This window comes from Osmerus eperlanus, chromosome 11 (genome assembly GCF_963692335.1).
Source record: "Osmerus eperlanus chromosome 11, fOsmEpe2.1, whole genome shotgun sequence".
NCBI classification, from domain to species: Eukaryota; Metazoa; Chordata; class Actinopteri; order Osmeriformes; family Osmeridae; genus Osmerus; species Osmerus eperlanus.
Window position 1 is genome coordinate 10,430,683 of NC_085028.1, and position 23,413 is coordinate 10,454,095.

At 42.1% G+C, this 23,413-nt stretch overlaps 2 protein-coding genes across 3 annotated transcripts in view; both read right to left on the reverse strand.

The window, feature by feature from the left end:
- The window catches only part of msi2b (musashi RNA-binding protein 2b), a 187,931-nt gene extending 183,692 nt beyond the window's left edge, over positions 1-4,239 (reverse strand). Inside the window, exons 1-4 of the mRNA XM_062473699.1 lie at positions 4,031-4,239; positions 3,651-3,691; positions 3,295-3,376; positions 2,802-2,886 (exon numbers count right to left, since the gene is read on the reverse strand). Of these exons, the coding sequence (XP_062329683.1) occupies positions 2,802-2,886; positions 3,295-3,376; positions 3,651-3,691; positions 4,031-4,092 (270 nt within the window). The 5' untranslated portion in view covers positions 4,093-4,239. The remainder of the gene's footprint in view (positions 1-2,801; positions 2,887-3,294; positions 3,377-3,650; positions 3,692-4,030) is intronic.
- A 5,806-nt stretch (positions 4,240-10,045) lies between these two features.
- On the reverse strand, positions 10,046-23,167 carry akap1b (A kinase (PRKA) anchor protein 1b). 2 transcript variants are annotated; one of them, XM_062472473.1, is made up of 12 exons: positions 22,983-23,167; positions 16,964-18,741; positions 16,752-16,790; positions 16,235-16,365; positions 15,336-15,462; positions 14,961-15,088; positions 14,495-14,672; positions 14,182-14,332; positions 13,759-13,826; positions 13,531-13,604; positions 13,054-13,119; positions 10,046-12,848 (listed from the first exon to the last, which is right to left on the reverse strand). In XM_062472473.1, the coding sequence occupies exons 2-12, from the start codon at positions 18,714-18,716 to the stop codon at positions 12,786-12,788; spliced, it is 2,778 nt and encodes a 925-aa protein (XP_062328457.1). In that variant the 5' UTR covers positions 18,717-18,741; positions 22,983-23,167; the 3' UTR covers positions 10,046-12,785. The 2 variants fall into 2 exon arrangements, with proteins under 2 accessions (XP_062328457.1, XP_062328458.1); XM_062472474.1 differs by lacking the exon at positions 16,752-16,790 and having other exon boundaries at positions 22,983-23,165.
- Positions 23,168-23,413: the final 246 nt, after the last annotated feature.

Here is a 23,413-nt window from a genome sequence, read left to right on the forward strand (position 1 = left end):
GGATTTCCAATGATATATGGTTCAGCAGAAGCAGTTACCTAGCATGCATGTAACCTATATGTGCTCAAAGAAAACAATCTAGTTACATTAGTTACATAGGCTTATGGAATCCATTGTTTATTGGCATTCTAGGGTCGAGAAATAATACAATGAAAATAAATACAAACTGCATTTGCAGGTGTTCTAAATTTTTTATTTTGTTTTACTCCACCTATGGATAAACAAGCTGCTAAGGTATTTTTGACTTAAGACTGAGAACACCTGCAAATATATGCAGTATACTCTGCCAGGTTACAGAGTTTACAGACATTTGTTTTCTCCCTGAAGAGAAAACCTTAAGCACAAGACAATCACTCGAAAGTTCCAGGGTCATCAAGGGTTATTTGACTTTTATAATTAAGGTACCACATAGAAAATAATTCTCAGAATCTGTGTTACCACATCACAATTTAAGACAACATAATCGTAGGGGGAAAAGACAGCATAGGAACACTGCAAAAAGTGTGCTTTCGAGAGCTGTCAATTCACCCAAAAATAAAGTTAAAACAGGACTGAATAACAGGGATAAATATGCCAGTGTGGAGCTGACAGAAACAGACGTGTAACTGAATTCATCCGGTGTGCTTGAGTGCATTAGCATAGAAGAATGTTCTTTAGCCAGAAAGCTGTTTAGTCTAGTAGAGAGAGATGGCTTTTACAAATGGCATCAGTATAAATTCTAGTGTCAGCACACATAGTAATGAAGTGTTGGGTAAACTCACTATGTCAAGGACTCAATAAAAGGTGAAATATGTCATGCATCATTTTGAAATGCTTGCAGTATATATCAACATACAAACATCTTGTAAAGGGGAAGAAGGATGGGGTCTCAGTGTTGAAGTAAGAATGTTGATGTCCAACTAACTACTATTATCTTAAGTAGACAAATAATTATAATTGTATTATCAATAACTATTTTACTAGGAATATTATGTCAACATATGTCGTTTTTCAGTCTTAATTAGGTTTCATTGCAGCCAAAAGTGCAATAGACAATTTCAAACACAGAATTACCATGTGGATGAACCATGTCTCTGGGTCTAACAACCTGCTTGCCTCAAGGTGTGATATGATTCTCCATTTCACACTCCTGTCTCGTAGACACTTGTGCACAGCCAAATCGACCTCCAACGTTCAAAACACAGAGGTACATTTTGGTTCCAAAAAGTCCTGTATGCTGGGCCATCATTTAGTCTTGGTGTTAGTAGACACCACTGTCTTTTATATGGTTCTTCATTATTATGAGATTATTATTCTTCCTATGAGAGCAGTGAATATTTTAATGTAAAGGATCCGGGATAACTTTAAGTACTGGGATCTTAAATCAAAAATAAATATCAACAGGGATCCAACATTAACACCCTAAGCAATTCCAATTAAATAAACATTGGTTTGTGTTAAGGATGAAGGTCAGGAGCTGATTGTGTAAGCTCTGAAAATTTCAAATTCAGGTTAAAATTAGGCATTTTGTCTTTTACTTGACTGATTTAACTGGCCTCAGAACTCAAACTTCAACATTAAACTGGAAAGTTATTTACAAATGTGCCATTACCATTGGATATATTATAACAAGCTACCAGATATTCAAATTAAAATATACATAATATATATATAAAATATATTACATAAATACATTTGATGCCTGTAATAGCCATGTTTAATAAATGCCTGCATTATCTAGTCCTTTGTCGAGAGAACTTAAGTCTTGTTAATCACAAAATCTATATAGAAATCCCATTTAAGACCTCTCAGAGCAAGAGCAGGAAATCATGCCATCAAAAATGATTGTGCTTGGAGAGATGGAAGGCAATTACAAACTGAGCTGTGTCAACCACCACCAACCCTGCCCCCCCCCCCCACTCTCTCTCTCACACAAACACACACACACACTTTTCAAGTAGCCCAGTCCAGTCCTCAAAACAAAGCATTCTTTAGCAGGGAAACAAAAAGAAAATACCTAAAGTCGAAAGGCAATTTCCAAAAAGTCATACAAAAGAAATTCTGACCAAGTATCACATTCAATTTAGCATCCTTTTAACAGATTACAGTTATGCACTACATATTTTTCTGCCCTCATCTTTATCTGGGGTCTGTGGTTAGAAGAAAGAGGACGTACGCAGCCTAGGGCACATTTAAGAGGAAGAGAGGTAAGGATATTCAGACCACTGAGGATGACAGGAGCCAACAGGTAGGTATCTCATAGAGTAAATTACACAGGCAACAGACTCAGGTGGGTGTAAATGAAAGCTTAACTCAAGATGAAGTGCACATAAAAAGTACATTTATTTATAGATAAGCCTGCATTTTTGCAACACAATCTTTCAATTTTATTTTGAGGAAATGTCAAAAACAACAAAACACAGCACAATTATGTAAGTATATGTATAGCGTATTTTATGAAGAAAAATATATCGTTTTATTTCTAGTTAAACAACAAAAGCTCTCCACAACACTGGTCTGCTCAAAGCAATCAGATGTTCTTGGCGGGCGATTCACAGTTGGTTAAAGTGCAACAATTACTTATTGTATTTAAGCCCTCTATGGTAAAGAAAGGGTTACAGGCCTTGCTTTTTGAAAGGACACAAGAGGCTCAGAATGCATAATTGCCTAGCCACTTGTTAGCGTCATGTGTATGTGGCTGTGAGTGACTGATTCAAATAACATGGTTCAGAAGTCTGAAACAGATACAATGGAACAGGGGATCAAGGACATGCATGCAAGGTGCAACATCGGAGAAGTAACAAAAGAAGTATCAAACATACCGTTTTCGAGTCTAATTCGTGATGTGGCTGAGCTAAGACTTTATCTACACTGGCAGCATCCGCAAATGTAACGAATCCGAATCCCCTGTGGCAAAAGAAACAACACAGAAAGCAAAAACATTTGCGGTGTGTACAACAACAAACCCATACACTACAATGTATACGAATTTCGCATATATTTTCACTTTTCATACTAGTTCGTTCTGTTTTGACCTTCAATGTACTTTTCCTTGTGGAATAAAGTGAACTGTTATTGACATATTTCCCAGACAAATGAAGGGCACAGATGTACGTATCGAAATAGTATTATGAGCTCTGGTCAATGTCAAATCATTGTAGAGCGCTGATTCAAGCGCTTGTAAAAGCGCAACGCGGGACAAAAATAAATTGCTTGGCTACTTGATATTGAGATAACAGTATGAGGACACGGAGAATACACGTCCAATGTCAAAGTATACTGAAAGCAAGCATGGGAGAACAATATCGTATTTACCTGGAGCGCTTTGTCGTTGGATCCCTCATCACCATACATTCTCTGATTTCCCCGAATTTACTAAAATAGTCTCTAAGGCTGTCTGCAAAACAAGAAAGAGATATATTGTGTCGATTATTTAACTGACACACATACTAATGTTTAAGCAATATGAGCGGTACATGTTCCCTGTGAACATAGGGGTCGAATAGAGGACTTCAAATGATTGGAAATCAAAATAACCTTGCGTGCAAAGGTACACACTCTACATATCCCACACAGCACGGGCACACATTGCAAGCAGCACGAGCAGCCACAGCCTGCCACAGAATACAACCCGACAATGCCCCACTGTAATCCGCTTATGATTTTCTTACCTGGTGAAGTTTGCCAGCTGAGGCCACCGATAAACATTTTACTGTAAGAAGAAAATATAGCAGAAGTGAGTCCAGATGTCAGATCGGCCATTTTGACGTGTAGCTAACTACTTGGCTAGCTGTAGCTAACTACTTAGCTAGCGACAAAAAGCGAAGAAAACGAAGGCAGAGCAGTAGCAGGAGAGCTCTACAGTACATAGCAAGCTCAGCGAGCCAGCAATATTGAAAAAGGGGGCAGGCCCGTTACAATCAAATAAAGGTGTAGTTGACTGCACCCGGAAGGCAATATAAATGTCAGTAATGTGATAAAGCAACATTTACAAATAGAACTAACCTAGTGAAATCATAAATAAACGAATCATTAACGTTCGTAGTCTTACCCCGGGTCGTGTTGCGAATCATTAGGGCTCCCAGATGTGGCTTGGCTCCCGTCTCCCTCCATATCTAACCTAGCTATTTGCAGTACCTAACACACACACAGACACAGCAAACGAAGCCCGCTACGAGAATATTACTGAGCCGGGAATGCAACCGTCACACGTGGGATCAGCTCAGGCTGTGGCTCCCTCCCCCTCCCTTGACCCACTTGGGGCGGGGTAGTGGCTCGTCACCTAACCAATTCCATTGACGTCATTTGCCATTCCCCGCCCACATACAGATGTAACCACTTTTCTTTCTATGTATGTGACACGTATTATATCATCGATACAGATGTAAAGTTAACCACAATAGTCATGCATGCTTCATGCATGCTTACTTTGAAAAGAAAGTAATTTAAAAATCTATTTTACAACCGGATACCCGTCTTAATGTTACCAGTTCTGATTGATGCAGAAACAGAATCAGTTATTTATTGATCTATTATGGAAGGTTTTCTTATCATTTATGAACTAACGTGGAACCATTATGCCTATATTTTAATATTATTTGTGTATAGTTACAATTGTTTCACTCTATTCGCTGGCTTTAATAGATCTGGTTTGATACAATAGTTAACTGGCAACTTACATGCAACTTTCAAAGTTGCATGTAACAGAGAACACTTGTTTTAACTGTAAAACTGTTTAACTGTTTTTCCCTCACCTAAACCTGAACCTACCAACATTTTGGTTGTGTAGCTGTTGCAATTCTCAAGAGATTTATAAGTTACATGTTGAAGTTTAAGTCCATTGATTTGGTGGAGCAGAAGCAGGACTGGCTCTAGACCAATTTTATGTTGCTGATGTTGATAATGCCAGCATGCAACATACCAGCACATATCATGTTAAATATAAATGTTAATCAACATTAAATTATCATTATACTTACCATATTAATGTAATAATTCCACAAACGCCATGCCACAAAAAGGTAAACGTCCATCTGACCATACTAAGATGGTCTGCCAGCTCTGTCTATACCCATTGGATGTTCAGTAATCTGAAAATGAGCTATATGCTAGTCTCTGGATTCAGAAATCATGCTACATTGACTGTTGTTTATTTCCTCAGTCTCTTTGGAGAAGGGCATAGGCTGGGGGCAACCCTTGGCCCATAGAGAGCACATCAATTTATTTTACCCTTCTTTTTTCCTTGGGTAGAGCTTTCAAACTGCAGTTTAGCAACACAAAGTAAAGGTGACATACATCAAGCCAAAGGCTAGGCAAAGCTGAACTAAATCTGACTGATTGATTGGCGTGTGGAGACTGCATTTGCACCTCACTTGCTAGAGTCTAGGAGCTGTCTGGCTGTTGGTTAACTGCACACAGAGCCATGCTATTATCAGAGGCATATTTAGTTTGTATAACAGAACTTTAAAGGCATAGCTTTAGTCTGGGGCTTAAATTACTTCCACAAACTAGCATAGCAAGGATTTTAAACAGTATACATGCATTTTATAAAAATGTAATTGATTTTACAATTTTATAGTAGATGACATCCATTTTTAAGTGGCATTGATTTACAAATTAATCTCATATAAATAAATATAATATAAATAAACACAATGGAAATGCACTAGTAATATAGCCCTTTGTACTTACATACTCTGGAGACCGTTGTCTCAGCATTAGAGCAGAGTGAATGCTAACTCGATATATGCATAGTGGTGCAATGGCCGGTTGAAATAACAAATACAAATAACAAATACACAAGTGTAATAACTACTGTTCGCCTGTTTGACTTTCATGAAGTTTAGAGTTGTATGCAAATGAGGCTTGACTCAACACTCAACTATATACTGTAGCATTTTTATTCAACACAGTTGAATAGTCATAATACTTATTGAGTACAGTACTTGTGTATTGCATGTTTTGTTGAGAGGTGCAAAGGTATCATTTATAGCACACAATTATTTTGTTTTCTTTTGCAACCACTTTATTAAAAAAACACTTTCTTTCAAATTAGAGGGAATGGCTGTTGTTTGTTGGGGCCAAAGGTTGATCAAAAGGGGGCGAGGTCTAGTTAGTGGTTTTCATGATTCTAAGGGGTTTAATGAAAATGTGAGAAATTTATATGGATTGGAAATGGATACTGTATCACTAACCTATACTGTCTATGTGAGCTTGATGTGTCTTCTGTTTGTAGAAAACGACTCCCACATAGCATCCACTGGACATCATGCAGTTGAATAAATTGTTTTTTAATCTCAGTCATACAGGCTGTAAAAACAGACTGTTATTTTCCTTCAAATGAGACATCTGCCAGAGTCCCAACTCTGGAATCTGCTTCTGTAATCTAACTTTCAATTTAGAAGCCTTATCATGTACTGTGCTAAAAGATCTCTCATCAGTGAGTCACCAGGAAATGAGTACACACAAATACGGTCCTATGAAATATAAACACTGGCTCAGATGTAGAAGACAGTCTGATGGTGGGCATAATTAAGCAATCTTTACAGTGAAAGTATTATATAATCCTCAAAAACAATGCCATTAATTGTATTACTTTACATGTTTTAGTAGCTATATAATATTTCAACCACAACTAATGAATGAGGAAGAAATATGCAAGCAGGACTGGGTGGGATGGGGTGCCAGGAGCCCTGGGGACCGTTAACAAATTGTAACAGCCATTAGAAGGAATCGTAAGAGGACATTCTCACAGATCAAACAGTGACAGAGATAAGAGAATCCCCCAAGTAGCCCCCCACACCCACCCTCATCGGATGAGTGGAGTAAACTGGACTGTTATCAAACCAAAAGATAATAGGAAATGACAAACTGTGACTTAATTAACCAAGGGGGGTCTTGGTGGAGTCACTTCATCTCCCCATACATGATAAATCTCTTTCTCTGAGTCTTAACGGATATGACTGCACAGTTCATTAAGCTACTATCATTGAAGTTAGTGAAAACTGAACACTGTACCCTATTCTACCGATGGGGTCTTCCCCTGAACAATAAAACTTGAAATTGTCTTTGAAAACAGTGCCAATAACTTTATTTACAACATCAAATGTTTCCGGACATGCTAATAAAAACAGTACTTAATCATATACTAGTTTGACGAAAAACAATTCTTGGAGATTTAATGATCCAAACATTTGTTCCAGTTCATTGGCGTGTCAGGTTCTATTGCATAATATAACCTAGATATCAAGACTGGCTGGCACGTTAATGTATAACACCTTATCAGAACTTGCTTTTTAATGGTGATATGATGTAAAACTAAACACTAAAACAAATAAGTGTTAGTGTCTTGAATGGTGTCAAGTAAAAATATATTGTCTATTTGGAGTAATTTCAGGTCTTCTGTTGGTTTGGTGTTAATAGCTGTTTGTTAGATCATGTTTGTGATGCTGTTCTGAAATTCAGTTCAAAGGAAAATTTAGTAACTGTAAAGCCTGCTTTGCCACAGTCATGAAGAATGCTAGAGAACACAAAACAATTGCTTTACAACTGTGTTGATGAAAACAAAAGTTTAGTTGAACGAAGGTGATTTATTCATCATCTGATGAGTCACATGAGAACAGAAAATGTTTGTTGGTTCGCAGTCAAGGCCTAGTGTACAGTAGGTTTAAGATTAGGGTCAGAAAGTAATGTGCTAGTGGTGCTTTAAAGATCTGGGTTGAAATCCCATTGTTCACAGTTTTAGTCACACTTTAACGTTTAGGCCTACTTTACAGAATGTGTGAGGGCTGTTCAAGGATTACCGCCACGCTGTGTCTCAAGGGTATAACAATCTAATAATAATAAAAAACAAAAATTGTTTGGTCACTATCCAGTGTGCGTGAGCAAAACTAACATGACAGACTCATGTGCAACTGCTTTTTGTGTTGTGTGCTCAATACTGTTGATAAAACAAACAAAATCATCTTAGCGCTGTACTCGTGTGACTATCCCTGGTGTTTTCTCCATCCTGTTTAAATCACGGATCGTGATTTCATGAGGACAGCTTAGCAACATCCTGTTGTGTTTCCTGCACTGTTAGATCAAATAAGATCAGTTTTTAAAAGGACAAACCCCCTTATCTCTTTCAGATATTGCTAATTAAAACACATTTCATTTGTTAATGAAAAAAGCCTCAGTGCACAGAGGCTGTATCGCATTACGCGCCTTTGTCGGTTAGCCGTCTGATGTTTTGTTTTGGCTGCAGTGTGATGTGTCAGCGTCGTGGGATGCCTGTTGCTACCGCTTCAGTGTGATGACAGGCACACACTGGCACATTCAGTTAAATACAAATGTATCCAGTTTTTCCCGTATAACTGGGCACATCAAGGAGTCCAAAAAACAAAAGCTGTTAGCTTTCATTATAATGAACTTCCATCAAAGCGCCGTGGGCCTGTGCATCAAAGCACAGCTTCATTCACCAGCTGGTGGAGGACAGCCTCGTGTAGGCTATCCATACTGCTTTGTAGATCTCACTAAGACAGGTGCAATGTACCCTCTCATTCTAAAACTAAAACGGACTTAGACTTACTTGTTCATATTATGTTTTTATTCCTCGAGATCCTGGACATTCTATTACCAGATGTTCATTCAGTTAATTGTGTTTTTAAATTGATGTTTGTAATTAACTTTTTTTTTTAATCTATATTGAAGTCACCACCCTGTTGATGTAGCCTATATCATTGGCATTCTGGTGGCATATTTTTGATTTGTAGCTTTCCAACTATGTTCTTATGCTGCCCTTCACCTGTCATCAAAAAGTTAATCTGCGGTAACAGAATTCACCAACAAAGCATTTTCAAAATATACTGTCACCTTGAACGTTGCACAAACGTAATTGGCTCATGCTCAAGGTGACAGAATCAGCGATAAATTCGAATATAAATTTAAGGGACATTATTACGCCTATATAATAACGTATACAATAGCCTATAGGATACAGATTTGTGAATTTTAAAAAACCATCGAGAGAATCTGAATTTGTCCTATAAGAAAGACTGGCGTGGTTGTCAATACCTTAACTTATTGCGCCCTCTTGTGGTCTTAATCCCTTCTCTGAATTCTTTCTCTGATCCCTTGATCACCAAATGTGGGCCAACGTAAAGCACGTCCTGAACATCCATGTCCTGCTGATGAAGATTGTAAAGTCTTCACTTCAAGATATTGATCTGTTTACAACGAGAGCTGAATCGTTTTGAACGTAAAAGCCTCAAATTCTGCATAATTCTTCCGGTCTGAACAATATATGATATATTATTATTATATAATATATTCAACCGAACTGAAATACTTTTCTTAACCAATCAGGCATGCTTTACCTTACCGGCCGCATAGAAGAAAGGTTCACATGCAGACATTTAGGAGAAACAGCCATTGCAAATCATTAATGTTTAACGAGAGGCGTTTGCTTTCACTTTGCCATCTTAAAGATTCTGAAAATACATTGTTTAGATTTGGATACTGGCCCCTGGCACTATGCTAAATCCATTTCCTGGACTACTGTGTGCCATTTGGGCTTTGTGGGGCATATTGGTTTTAAACGTCGACTACAGTGTTGATATACTAGTGTCATTAGTCGACGCAAGTGTAAAAACTTTGCTGACCACTATGTAAAAGATGAGATTACCTACCAAAACTCTCCACAACAGAAAAAAATACTAAATAACACCTAGACAAAAATATCAGATGACAGATCTATTCATAAGATTATTTTCACAAGGGTTTTATTCAAAGAGCATTGTTTATTTATAAATAAATAAAAATTATAACCTCATGGAAATTTGACTAAAAAGTACTTATATAGTATACGTTTAGTATATGAATATATCTAGATAGATATGTTTACAGAAGTAGTGAAACTACATAAACAAGAATAACTGACAATGTTCACACCTAAAATAGGTCAATTAATATCCACTGGCAATCTCCTCATGTAAAGCTCCACCCCCACCTTGGAGATCGGTGTAACACAAATAGGACATTATTTGTGAAAAGAATGATCTAAGTTGGATAGAAACAACACCAGAAACATTTTTAATAATTTTATTTTTTCCAATAGATCTGTACAACCAAGAATGAAATCTTTAATGAGCATGGCAAAAACTGACCTGTACATATTAAATGATCTGGGCAGGATTGCTTAACACTCATTTAAATAATCAAATGATTAATGATCTAGCTAAGCAAACACTTCAAACCAGTCTTACCCACAGAGAACATTAAACAACTTTGGAAGGGGAGCAGAGTTGAACAACCCCCCCCTTAAAAAAAAGTAAAAAGAAAATATGTTCCCTTTTGCTTTATGTCTCTCCAGTGTAATACAAAAGTACAGTGAAATATCTTATATACACAGGCCTGCACAAGTCAAAACTCTTATTGGATCAAGCATTTCTGATAATAGGAAGAGGACAGGTGAAGTGGAAAGGGGGGATATATTCTGGATGAGACATTGACGGGTTGAACCGAGCACACATGTTGAAATGGTGTAAAAGTTTCACGAGAATGAAGAATATGGCTACTGCTCCAACACTGGTCAGCTTTTGTACTTTCGTACAAAAACATCTGTTGAAGCAAACACAGAGCTATTCAAGACATTCACCCTCTCCCTAGAACTGTCTTCAACCAAGCAGTGTATCATATCACCGTACACATGAATAACCATTCCTAAGACAATCCAGTCTCATCCTCAATAAACCAACATTTTTAACTTTGTCATCCTCACAACAACACAAAGCATTTAGGGATAAAGTTAATGCAGTTTACTTTCTACTGCTGTCAGTTTTTCTACTGGCCTTCTGTAGTGCGTCGGTCAAATGTTGAAACACTTTAAACCTTACTTGGACACAGTCTATATGAAGCAGTGGGAAAGATATGGCCTTATTGTCAGTGTAGCATTGGTACAGTACTTTATAGTGTGGCAGGATCAACAGTATCTAGTCCCCTTTCAAATACAATAACTCGATTAATTTAAAACAGTAGCAGTAAGCAGCTAGTCAAGTCAAAAGAAAGACTCTACATTTAGAATTCATTACATTTCCGAAACATAAGTTAAACCTTTCACCTTCAATTGCTTTAGTGATATCGACAGCAACCCCTATGTATGTTCAACGATGTACAGTAGTTATTTATTTCCATTTCTTGTTAAAAGTGGCAAAAAAGTCTATGAAACCCAACACAACAAAAAGGTGTACAAGCAACGCATTAACAGCATTACACAGTATGTAGTGTGATTGATGCTATATGCGAACCTTTCCTCACTGCTACCTTGTCTGGTTTGCATTGTGGACACACAATTCACACACAAATCAAGACCTGACACGTTGATTCCTGTACCCTTGACATGTACCAAGTCTAGTGTAAATAGATAACACATGTAGGAGTCAACACAGTGAACATACAGGCGTAGCTGGGTAGATTCCAGGCATATTATCATGCATACAGACAATAGACAAACTGGATTTGAATATCATCTACCAATTCCCTTTTAAAAGCCTGTAGGACTGGGCAGACTCTAAAAGCAATTACTTGTGTACCAGGTTAGGTGGCGAGGCCTTTCTGGGAGTGTGTATTTTTTCTCAAGTGTTACCACAAACACTGCCATGAATTTAATATGCCGACTCCCTCATGAAATCCTCAGAAAGCTGCAACGCAAAATTGGTGGGGCTAGGAAGGGAGTGAATAGGGAACCCTTCCTCTACATGTTCCCAAGTGCCCCCCCCCCCCCCCATGCACACACTGCTGAAGTCCAGCACCTGTAGTGTATGAAAATGAAGTGGCCATAGTGACGGTACAGAAGGTACAGGATCTGTGATGCCAAGCTTAGGTAAAACCCACCATTGGCTCACCCACCCCCTCACCCATCTCCACAGACAAGAGTGTGCTGGATGAGGAACGAGGGCAGGCCTGCTGCAAATTGGACACGGTGCAGAGAAGGAAGCCCGTTCTCCATAAGGCCACAGTGTTGTCAGGAGGAGGCAGCCAGGTCAGGTGAGCAGGCCGTGGCTCCTAGGACCATTGTTCTGCACCCTCCCAATGCGTCCATATCGACGAGGGGCTGGAGAGTTTTCCCGTTCTTAGGATTGGGGTTATAATAAAATCCAAGGCATGGATCAAGAGGTTTGTCTTCACAGACACAACTCAAGAAACCAAAACAGAACTGAGAGCACCTTCTATACCATTGTCCACCGACTAATCCACAGTTGTTGAAACAAATCCAGACAGAACATGACCGTGAGAGCGCTGATGTGTCTCAGGTAGTCTCACTTGACCCTACCAGAAATCCCCCCCAACGGTTTCATTGAAAAACGATTATTATGTTTACTATACTGTGCCAGTGTATAGGTAGTTAGATTTAATGAAGGTGAAGTTAGTTCCCCATTCATTGAAGGTTTTCTTTTTCCTATGGAGTCGGATACATCCACAGCATGATAATCCAGTCAAAGTTGTGCAGAGGCCTGGAGAGAAGTGTCACGGCAGGACGGAAAACTTGGATCAACCTTTATTCAGTTACAATATATAATTATTTTCTTAAAATGTACAAGTACTTTCTTTTTTGTCTTCAAGTTGAAACCAAAACTAAGAAACCAAAAATGGAGAGAAAAAAAGAAAAGAAAATCCCTAATCCAGTGGTTGAGAGTTCTCCTATTGAAATGTGTATGGGGGTGTTTCTGCGGGCGAGGAAGGATGGGAAACTCCAGGTATCAGAGTAGACAGGATCCAGAGGGGATGTAAGGAAAGCGGGAGGGTGGTGGGGCCGGGGACAGCCATGTTCAAAAGCTGTCCACCCAGGTGCCCAGTCCTCTCTCCGCCAGAGAGCGATTCACTGATACCAGCTGGAGATGTACAAGAGACAACAATCAATTAATAAAATGGTGATTTGGTAGCAATTTGCATTTTCCAAGATGTGGTGTGTTTACCCTTGTTAGGAAGTTCTACCTTCCTTTTTACTATAATATGCATTAGGAAATAATGTCAACAAATAATATCAGCATTCAAATATTTATAGATTATGTCTACACTTCTTGATGGCAAACGTACCTCATCTCCAACCATGTTCCACATTTGCACCAACGGGACACCAGTGTTGTTGTCATAGTTCGTAACCTAGAGGAGAACATACTCTGCTTTGTAACTCCAAACCCACAGAAATATCTATCCAGTGGATATGCTTCATAGTTCACTTTTTGAGAATGAATATGACACTGGGCATATGCATAATTGAGCTAGACAAATCCAACATTACTGCCAATAAAGTAGAGACTTTTGCAAGCAAGTTAAAACGACTTGGCTATGGGTCAGCATCATTTTATTTCAAGTCTTAAAAGGGGGATTCCTGAAGACACCACCAGGGGGAAGAATCAATATTGTACCACAAACTGGTATGAAGCGTAAACGGAACTCTTTTAAGTGCCCCCCCCCCCCCCCCCACCCCCAAATCATTGGCTGTCAGACGGGTTACCCATCCAGCTTCTCCCCAAAGCCCCCTGCAATTGTATAATTGTTTCTTTGCATTACCTGTGCAAGCAGCGCAACTCCTCTGGTCATCTCCTCAAGTGCAGTGCTGGCCTCGGTAGAAAACCTATCCTCTCCTGTAGGGTGTAATGTTATTGCCGTGTTAAGACCATTGATGACAGTTTTATGTTCCATCATTCACAGGAATTTACATTGAGATGTACCACCATTACTAGTGTATTGACAAGTGGTTAGTGAATTGTCAAATATTAGTATGGGTATGAATTGCACCTGGTAGAGGAGCGATGTTATCCAGTAACACCTCAGCACCTTGGAACGGTAATGTTACAAAGTCCGACCTGAGGAAAATGATATTCAACAGGACGGATGGTCAGAGCACTGCAGAAGGCACCACAATTCCCATTTTATTGATTGACTTGTCCATTTACCATGGACAGAGCAATAAAATCCACATTATACGTATACAAGAAAGTGCTAAACAAATGATGGAAAATTGACTTCACAATGATAGTTTCACTTTCCAACAGGGAGATACTTTTATTTTTGGGGGATTTCACAAATAGTTGACAGATTACAGCGCAGCACTGCAGCCATGTAATTATTTAGCAACTGACCCTAAAGGCCGAACTCATTTGGCCCATCAATCACCAACACATTCTTGAAATACATTTAAAAATTTAACAAGGCACCTACCTTATTTGCCGCAGGGTGTCGATCTTGACTCTGTCGTATCCGCCGTAGTCTACGTATCGGATCTCCACCTCGCTGGTCTCTTTGAAGAAGGAGATGACCTGAGCTCTCCACCAGGCTCCTTCTACTGCAGGCGCTGCACAGATCAGTCCCACTGAAGTGCATAGAGAGAGGGGGAGACAGATCTGAGTGTGCCATACCCACAAATACACACATCGCCCTCTTCACTCACGCCTCAAAAACAAGACAAAACCAAAAAAGAACCCAAGGATAAAAGGAAACAGCCCCTGTAACACACATCCATCCATGGTCGTACCCTCTGCTGGCGAGGGCAGGGCGGGTGTGCCCGGCTGGGAGTAGCAGAGGAACATCTGCTGATCCAGGCTGCGCAGGACATGGAAGGTGGGGTGCGTATGCTGCTGCACGAACATGTGGCCTGCGGAGACGATGTTCACCACGATCACCTCCACCGTCACCCCGGAGGGCAGCAGGAGCTGGGGACGAGACCATCGCCCAGTCAGCAGGGTTTGTATTTTGAAAGATGCACACATGCATTAAAACCCTGCATGTGGTACTGGTATATTCATTTGACATCAGACTGCAAATGACGGACTTCTTCCTTAACAAGGGAATCTTGCAGGGTGTCTATAACCATGTTCAGGTGACAATTTGGGATAGGAACAGGGTAGGACACAGATTTCAAGGACAGGAGAGGCAATTGTCTCTCTGTCTAATCTTTTTTGTCACTGGTGGTTTGGGTTGGGAAGGTTCTCTGGCCTTACCCAGGAAGTCATAGGGAGCGAGGGGAGTGTGAGCGGCAGAGATGGGGGTGCATACAGGTTGGTCAGGTCCAAGTCCTTGAACTTCTTCCCAATTAAGGACAGCGCTTTGTCTACCTGCTGCTGGGTGCCTGGAAGGGTGAACAGTTAAGCCAGAAAGAGAACATTTTAGGAACTTTGTATCTTTTAGCCATCAACAATATTTTGTTAGAGTAGTATCAGAAGATAAATGATCAAGATAAATGCAAATTATGCAAACAACCCCCCCCCCCCTCATCCTCCTTTGAGGGTTTTGATTAAACCTTCAGGGTCCTTAAGGGTCCTTCAGGGTGAGCAGCTAATAACAGACATTTTGTGATGGAGTGTGGCCTTACTTACCCTCTATGTGGCAGATCTGAAACTCCTGTGTGTATGGCAGGGTGGAGATGTAAATCTTTGCACCCGAGCTTTGCTTCAAGAAGCTCACGTATCGTCCCTGTTTCCCGATTAACCGTCCGACCAGATGCTTAGGAGGAGAAGACAACAAAATGTTCCACGGTTCAACATGGATTCATAAGAGTGGCCTGTCATGGAGACCCAGTTAATAAAAAATACAAAGTTATATATGTTTAACACTTTCATCCAAAGCGCCGAATGAATAGTGCATATAGTAAGTGCATAGTAAATCATCAAGGACTAAACTTGCACTTCGAACAGTACTATAGCAGTTAGTGTTAAGGAACATTGGTATTTTACTGGACACAGTGCAACAATAACTTGATTTCAATTACAGTATTGCATAACATCTGATACCAGAATACACAAGACAGGAGAAGATGCTCCATCAATCAAATTAGCTCATGTTCAGGTCTTCATAATCTTGGCCCTTGTATGAACTGGCGTGGGGTTAATAATGAATCAGCTGAGAGTTCACAGGTCAGACTCAGTGGCCTGGTTTCCCTCAGTCTACTACTTTGAGTGAATCTTGTTGACGTCTGTACATAACTTTTGATGAAGTGTGACTGAAGTTATATGCATTACATTTACATTCAGTCATTTAGCAGATGCTCTTATCCAGAGCGACTTACAGTAAGTACAGGGACATTCTCCCCAAGGCAAGTAGGGTGAAGTGCCTTGCCCAAGGACACAACGTCATTTGGCACGGCCGGGAATCGAACTGGCAACCTTCAGATTACTAGCCCGCTTCCCTAACCGCTCAGCCACCTGACTCCCGGCAGAATGGCAGAATAAGCCACCAAGTGCCCCTGATGGAGCCAGGGTGTTTCGACCAGACCCACCTTTGGCACCTCAATCTCCCACACGATGAGCTCAGAGTTGGCTGCGGGGGTCAGGCTGCTGCTGTTCTGGCTGTCCCCAGCCCCCATGGTGCAGCCACTGTCCACCGAGTCCATGCTGTTCACATCAGAACCTGGACACATGCCAACAGAAAGGTCATTGGTGGAACTGGTATTACTTGTTCTTAAAAATACAAGTGTTAAACAATATGCATTTCTTGTATAGTACTACCCACTCAAACATACACAACACATGTACTGTAGTGACAGAACAAACAGGCTATTATTATTATTATTATTATTATTATTATTATTATTATTATTATTATACACCCAGAACACTAATAGAAAAGCGTTCATCACCAGTATAAAAATGGAGGTGTAAACAAGTGCGTGTGAGTTTGTAGCTGAGGGACCACGTTTGAGGTGCTGTACACTACTGTGAATACCGCCTTTCCATACACAGTACACATTAAATAGGAAAAAGTGCTTGAAAAACTAGAAATGAATCCAAATTCACCTGAGGTATTGTAGGATGTACGACCATCTTTACATAAAACTGACGGGAGAGGAGGGAGACGGCTACAGATCAGTTATGGGGAGCGTCCCCATATCCACATCAAATCCTACCCAAACCCTCAGAGATTACAATGGAAAACCTCTTAAAAAAGGGGGCTGGATTCTAAAAGACTGTCCTCTCGGCTATGAGGCATGAGTGGGATGTGAGCTTACCTCCGGACTGGTCCGTCTCAGCCTCGCTCGCCCCGTGAGCACCGTTCCTGAGGCCCACACAGCTGAGCCTCTTCATCTCACACATGGCTCCCAGCGAGTGCTCCCCCGCCAGCGACGTCACCATTACCACCGCTGACTCCACCACCCCCCCTGAGACCCGTGGCCCCAAACATTCCCCCTCCTCTTCCTGTTTGTCCAGGCTGGCCAGGGCGGGATCCTGAATCTCTAGCGAAGTGCTCGGACAATGGCTATTCTGCGCGTTCTCTGTTGCCCTGCCTCGCTGGCCGTTTATAGGCTCCCACACCGGCGCAGACAGGCACCCATTGGGCACAGCTTCTTCTTCCTGGTTTGCTGACCCCTCCCCCTTTGACTCAATGCCTATGGGAGAGGGCCAACTATCCCTTCTTATTGGCTCTTGCTCAGAGCATGGCTTCCCATTCGCCAGAGGCGTGCTGCTACTGCCAGGCTTGGTCATCTCCGAGTCTGATTGGTCAGTGTCTTGGCAGCAGGTGACGCTGAGAACCTGAGCGGTGGCTGCAGTGATGACATCAGTGATCAGGCCTGCCGCCATGAGCTCCAGCTCCGCTCCGCCGGTTCCGTTCTCCTGGGCCGGGCCTTGGTCGAGCAGGGAGTCTACAGGTGCTGGAGGGACTTGTATACTTGTCATGACAGTGTGCTGGATACCTTGTGACGATGTGTTCGTTTCCAGGATGTGGGGCTCCTCTGGGGCTGTTCTCTGGTCCTGGGCTGGCAAGCACACCAGTGTGTCTTTGGTGGAAAGGGTTGTGGATGAGGAGGAATAGGACAATGAGGGGGCATCTTTCCCTGAGACCTCCCCCTCTGGCTCTGGTCTCTCTGCATTGGCCAGTTCTGCTGCCAGTGGTGTAGCTGAGACCATGGCATATAGTACATGGGAAAGCACCACCTCTGCTTCTGCTGTGGGATGACTGGGTTCTTCCAGCTCTGGCTGTTCAGGCTCTGTTACCAAAGCAACAGCAGAGGGTGGGCTCTGCCCAGCGCTCTCCTGCTCCCTGTCAAGTCTGCTGGTGGCGGAGCTTTCTTCCTGACTCTGTGGAGGTGATGGTGGCGTCTGTGTCACGCTGGTCCCGGCCGAGCCGAGGCAGCTCACAGTGGCAGGGTCCGTCTTCGCTCTGTCGTGGAGAGGGTCGGAGTAGGTTTGGGGGTCGTAGGGGGTGTGGGGGTCGTAGGGGGTGGAGGGGATGTGGGGGTCAGAAGGGATGTGGGGGTCGGAGGGGGGGTGGGGGTCGTAGGGGGTGGAGGGGATGGAGGGGTCAGAAGGGATGTGGGGGTCGGAGGGGGGGTGGGGGTCGGAGGGGGTGTGGGGGTCGTAGGGGGTGGAGGGGATGTGGGGGTCGGAGGGGGGGTGGGGTCTCTCTGCGGTTGCTGATGCTGCGGGTGTGAGGGTACGGTGGACTTCTACTGGCGCTGCTCTGATGGTGGGGACCTTCACTTCTACTTCCTGCTCGCTTGACTTTTTTCCTTTAACAATGGGGGGGGGGTCTCTTCCGGTGATTTGGTGAGTGGAGGCGGTTGGGGACACGGATGCCTTCTCCAACAGGCCATTGCTGCCCTCGGTGGGGGATGTAAGCAGGCACATGGCCACCGCCCCCTCCTCCTCACTGTCGTGGCTGCTGATCTGCTCTTTCTTGCGTGAAATGTACCACCACCAGCCTATCAGCGCCAGCACTCCGGGCAGCGTGTACGGGACAACAGACCGGAACCTCAGCGGCATCTCCTCAGGACCCTAGCAGCTACACCTGGAGGAAACACAGACACAAGGGTGCAGAGGTTAGGCTAGCCTAGGACTAGAAAAAGTATTGGGCCTGACCGCTTTTGTTTGAATGCAGTGTGATACGGAAAACCCACAACCCCTGATTGCGAGAGTCCAAAACATGATCAACCAAACCAATACAGAAGAGAGGCAAAGTCTTTTAAACAATTGTAGACAAGCCATTATCAGAGCTGTGGTCTAACAGGAGGCCCAATGTTTCTGAAGCTGTCTGCAGAAGAGCACATAAGGACACCAGTCCTCTAGTGTTCACAGGCGGATCCTGGTCATATACACAGGATGAGAAGGGTGCGTCACTTTCGACAAGGTTCTGAGTTCATTCTGCCTGTTCACACAAATTTGACAACCAATGGCATATAGACGCAAGTGTGGCGGCATTGTCAAGTTAAATGAATTGCAATTATTGCCATTTTAAGATCTGTAGTTCAGAAGTTTAAATTTGATTTACGATGCCAAGAGTACAGCAACCTTTGATATTTCATTGAATCATTATCAGTAAGTTGACAAAACACAAAATGTGTGTATATTAAATCATTATATAACTTCAAAAGATACAGGCTTTATCTACTTTCCCAAACTAACAACCAAGCACATGACGAGGCCAAACTACCAGTATCACCCGGTGGCATACAGTTACCCTTAAAACACTCAGCAGCATACTGGGCATGCCCAGTTACTCTCACAATGATTGGCTGTGGCAGACAGCCATTCCATATTTAAAAGAGAAGTCCAAGCATGCCTTTCCTTAACAGAACGGTAGAGGCCTTCCCTCTAGAAGGAAGGACTGAATCACAGGGGTGACTGTTGCTCCCAAGACAACCCCATTCCCCACCCTCTAATGTCAGTCGGTATAGCAGGGCTTCCAATGGCACTTAGTCACACACACACACACACGGAGCCAGGACAGAGTACACCTGAACCTGGACTTTGACCTCTAAAAGTGACAAACATGCAGTTCAGTTAAGCAAGCAGGGAGGGAGGCCATGGAATACACAGTTTCAAATAGCTCTATGAAAACTCTTAACTAAGCATTAATGGGAGACAGCTCCTTTCAATAAAATGGCATGCACACTTCATCACATCAAAAAGGGGACTTTAGAGGCTGTGTTCAATATTCCTGGCTAACTTCTCATCGTGAGAGACAGAAATGCACCAGAGGGCACATTACTTATTTCTTGTAACTTCCACAATTCGGGTCAGGAAGGTGTGAGAACTTCAATGAAGTAGTTATGGAACCAAGCTTACATGTCTAAGAGGCTCAAGTTATGACTAGAGTAAAGCAGGATTAGAACAGGGCGATGGATAGTAGACTGTGCTAATGCTAGTCTCAGGTAGGAAGGTGATGGGAAGAGACATGAACGTGTTAAGAGTTCAGAGAGGGAGACATAAGCCCACTATCATTGTTGTGCCCCATTTTACACCCTTATCACAGTTAAAACATGGATGAGTGAGATTGTCAAATAAAGGAAAAGCTGGTCTGGGATACATCTGTCTAAGACACTAACCAAGTTCAGAACAGGAGAAGACACACAGTAACAAAACAGCTACAGAATAACAGGGACACTTTTCCTGGTGTGATCCTCATTTCACAATAACTGTGCGCCAAATGGTGACAACATCAAGACATTTAAAATATATAAGATGAATAATAAGCAAACCAAAAGAGTTTGCAGTGACAACCCAGGTAATTTAAGTTGAATTTACTAGTCAATGGACCCCTTCATCCAAAAATTGTATAACAAAACATACTGTTTTGTTATACAACATCATGTCTGAGTCTGACCAGCTTGTCAGACAACAGCCCATATGACATCAAAATATAGCAACCGTCATGTTATTTAAATTCTCTAAAATCGTATTTTGATTTTTGAAGGTTCCCTGCAAATCAAGTAGTGCTATTTTATATTGACTAACATAGTGACACCAAAGAGAAGGTTATTGTATCAAAGATCAAAACAAGCCTCCAGATAAAGCTGCAAAAATCATTTTTTCCTGTATGTTATGGAAATAGGGGCCTCCTGGAATTCCAACGTTAGGATTCCTGCAGCGAGTTGGTGGTGTTGTGGGAGCAAGGTTAGGGATTAGGGATGGGTCAATCAGATAGAATTAGTCTCTGACTGCCAGGACAACCCCCCCCCCCCCCCCAACCCCCTGTGGCTTCTTACTAGTATCAGCAACCAGTGTGTATACACACACACACACACGACTAGTTGAGAAGCTGTGCGATTCCAGTTTGTCAACAGAGAGACTACATTGCAGGTTAGCATTTCTACTAAGAAAAAAATAATCTTAATTTTACAGACATTTCATGTCTAAAAGGTAATTTCATGTAAAACAATAAGGACATTGCTTCCTTGGCAGAGGAGAACACACCACATGGTTATGCCAGACCTAATATAACGGGTTGTACAGAGGGGGGTAAGCTGCATGTACTACTTCACATTGATGGCTGCGAGGCCGTTTCACAGATTCAGGTAAACGAAATAGTTTCAAGGTGCAACGGTTGCGGGCATAGCAGTTATTAAAACAAAGTCTGGTTGTTATTCCAACGTTCACCTTCGACAAGGTTAGACAAAACGGCCACAATCGTTTGGACTTTAGTAGGCCAAAAGTGTTCAGCTAGTCTATGCACACATCAGACCGCGTGTGGGACACTCCACGGCCTGTGCGAGTTAGATAGGCTACACTCGAAAGTCAAGAATCAAGCTGCGCTGCTATACGACCTTGGGGGCAGATAACGTAAGGGTCACAGTATAAATTGCATGTAACAAACCGTCCAATACGCAAAGCAAAGAGGGTTGTCAAAGCAGCTTATTATATAGCCTCGCTGCACTTGGAACACAGGACAACATTAAACGAACACGACAGGCTCAAAAAGATAACTATCCACCCATGCACGGGTTAAGTTATGTTGCATTCTAGCTAGATCTTACGAGTGGTAGGCTATCCTTCAATTCTAGTGCCGGAATCTGACACCTCTGAGACCCTACTCTGCAATTCGATTATCTAAAATGTACAGTGTTTCCATACGTTCTCATCTGACAGATCTGAGAACCATGAATACAAGTTTCATCCAATAATGTAGACCAGGATACAGCCTCGAGGCTGTGATGAGCTAAGTGCATGTGCGTCCCTACACGATAAAGCTAGCTACTAACATATTAAATAAAACAGCAAAAGTATCATGTGTCACTAGCCAACTAGCAAGGTCTGGTGACAATTTATCTCGGAACAGTCAGCGGTCAACAAAAACTGCTACAAAATATGTCAGAATGAGCTAGAATACAACTTGCTAGCTATGACCTACACTATCCGTAATAAAAGCATGGTAGGCCGCAGCGCATAATGAATTACAATGCATTAAGTTAGCCGGCTGTGTAGACAATCGTTAAAAGATGCGCAGAAATATGCAAAACAACCATGCATGTCCTGTTTAAATGGCAAGATGGAACGTCTGAATTGACAAGATGCAGACTGAATAGAAGCTTGGTTAAACGTGTCCATTGTCGTGGCTAAATCATTTAAGCCTCTTCGTTAAGGTTAGCCATCTTCGTTGAGTTGGAATTCAGTGACTGACACTCCATTTACATCGCTGCGACAGTCACGCAACAAACTGTCCAGCGCTACAAGGTGTAGCCTACCTACATATAATAGAGCATTACAATGATCTTAGCCTATATTGGGTAGCTCGTGACCAAATGTCGCATCTAGGACGTTATGGTCGTGATATATGCTTCTCTGCAACTTGGGCCTCGAAACCTTCACGTTAGCTTGTTAGCTGAACCTGACGACAGGAGAGCTAGCTTGTGGCTTACCACATTCGCCTTTCACATCTTTCGAGCGAATTCAGGCACAATGATGAATCACCGACCCAAAAACAGTTATGTTATTGTGTGATTCATTTATGTGAATATGACAAGCTAGCCGATAACTGCTGGTTTGCCTCTGCCTGTGCACGAAATCAAGCTAGGCTGCTCAATGACATGGAAATGATGTATACTAGAGCTGTGTAGTTACGTAGACTTGACACCGTGTGTCCAACGGGCTACAATTTCGTTCAATGGGTGACATAACCTTATAGTGCAACATTGTATCTTTACAAGGAAATATCTCGAGCTGTCTTGTTACAAATGATGCAGGCTACATAACCAGTTGCCGTGGTCTCAACTGCCCTCTGCTACACACAGCTAGCTTGCAGAGTTCACTTACAGTATGTACGCGTCCTCCACGCCGCCACGATGAATTGAATTATTGAAATATAATGTTAAGTATTTCAGACTGGACTCTATCCCAACGTGTCCCCGTCTGGTCTCTTTCTGTCTTCTCCACGTGTTGACCGACCAAGCACCGGACTCTAAAAACAGACCCAACAGCTGTTAAAGCCTCGCGATAACGGCGCAGACGCGAGTAGAGATTGTAGTCTCGCGGAGTCACACTTAAACGCAGTCAACTTTTACATGAGCAAGGGAACTACCTAGCCTACTACCTTTTTTTTTGGAAAGATGTGTATTAGCGCATCGAAAGTCATCAATCGCATGTTGAATGTCCATTGCAATTAAGCAATTCATACGGTAATCCATATCAGGAAGGCTTTTAAAAGGTTGGTTCGTATGAAAGTGTAGGCTACACATTTGATCCCT

Coding starts and splice junctions, on each gene's coding strand:
- akap1b (XM_062472473.1), bottom strand. CDS start 18,716: ATGCCGCTGAGGTTCCGGTCTGTTGTCCCGTACACGCTGCCCGGAGTG. Junction 16,791..16,963: donor TGAGACGGACCAGTCCGGAG/GTAAGCTCACAT, acceptor CTCTCCCGTCAG/TTTTATGTAAAGATGGTCGT. Junction 13,827..14,181: donor GACACCCTGCGGCAAATAAG/GTAGGTGCCTTG, acceptor CATTTTCCTCAG/GTCGGACTTTGTAACATTAC.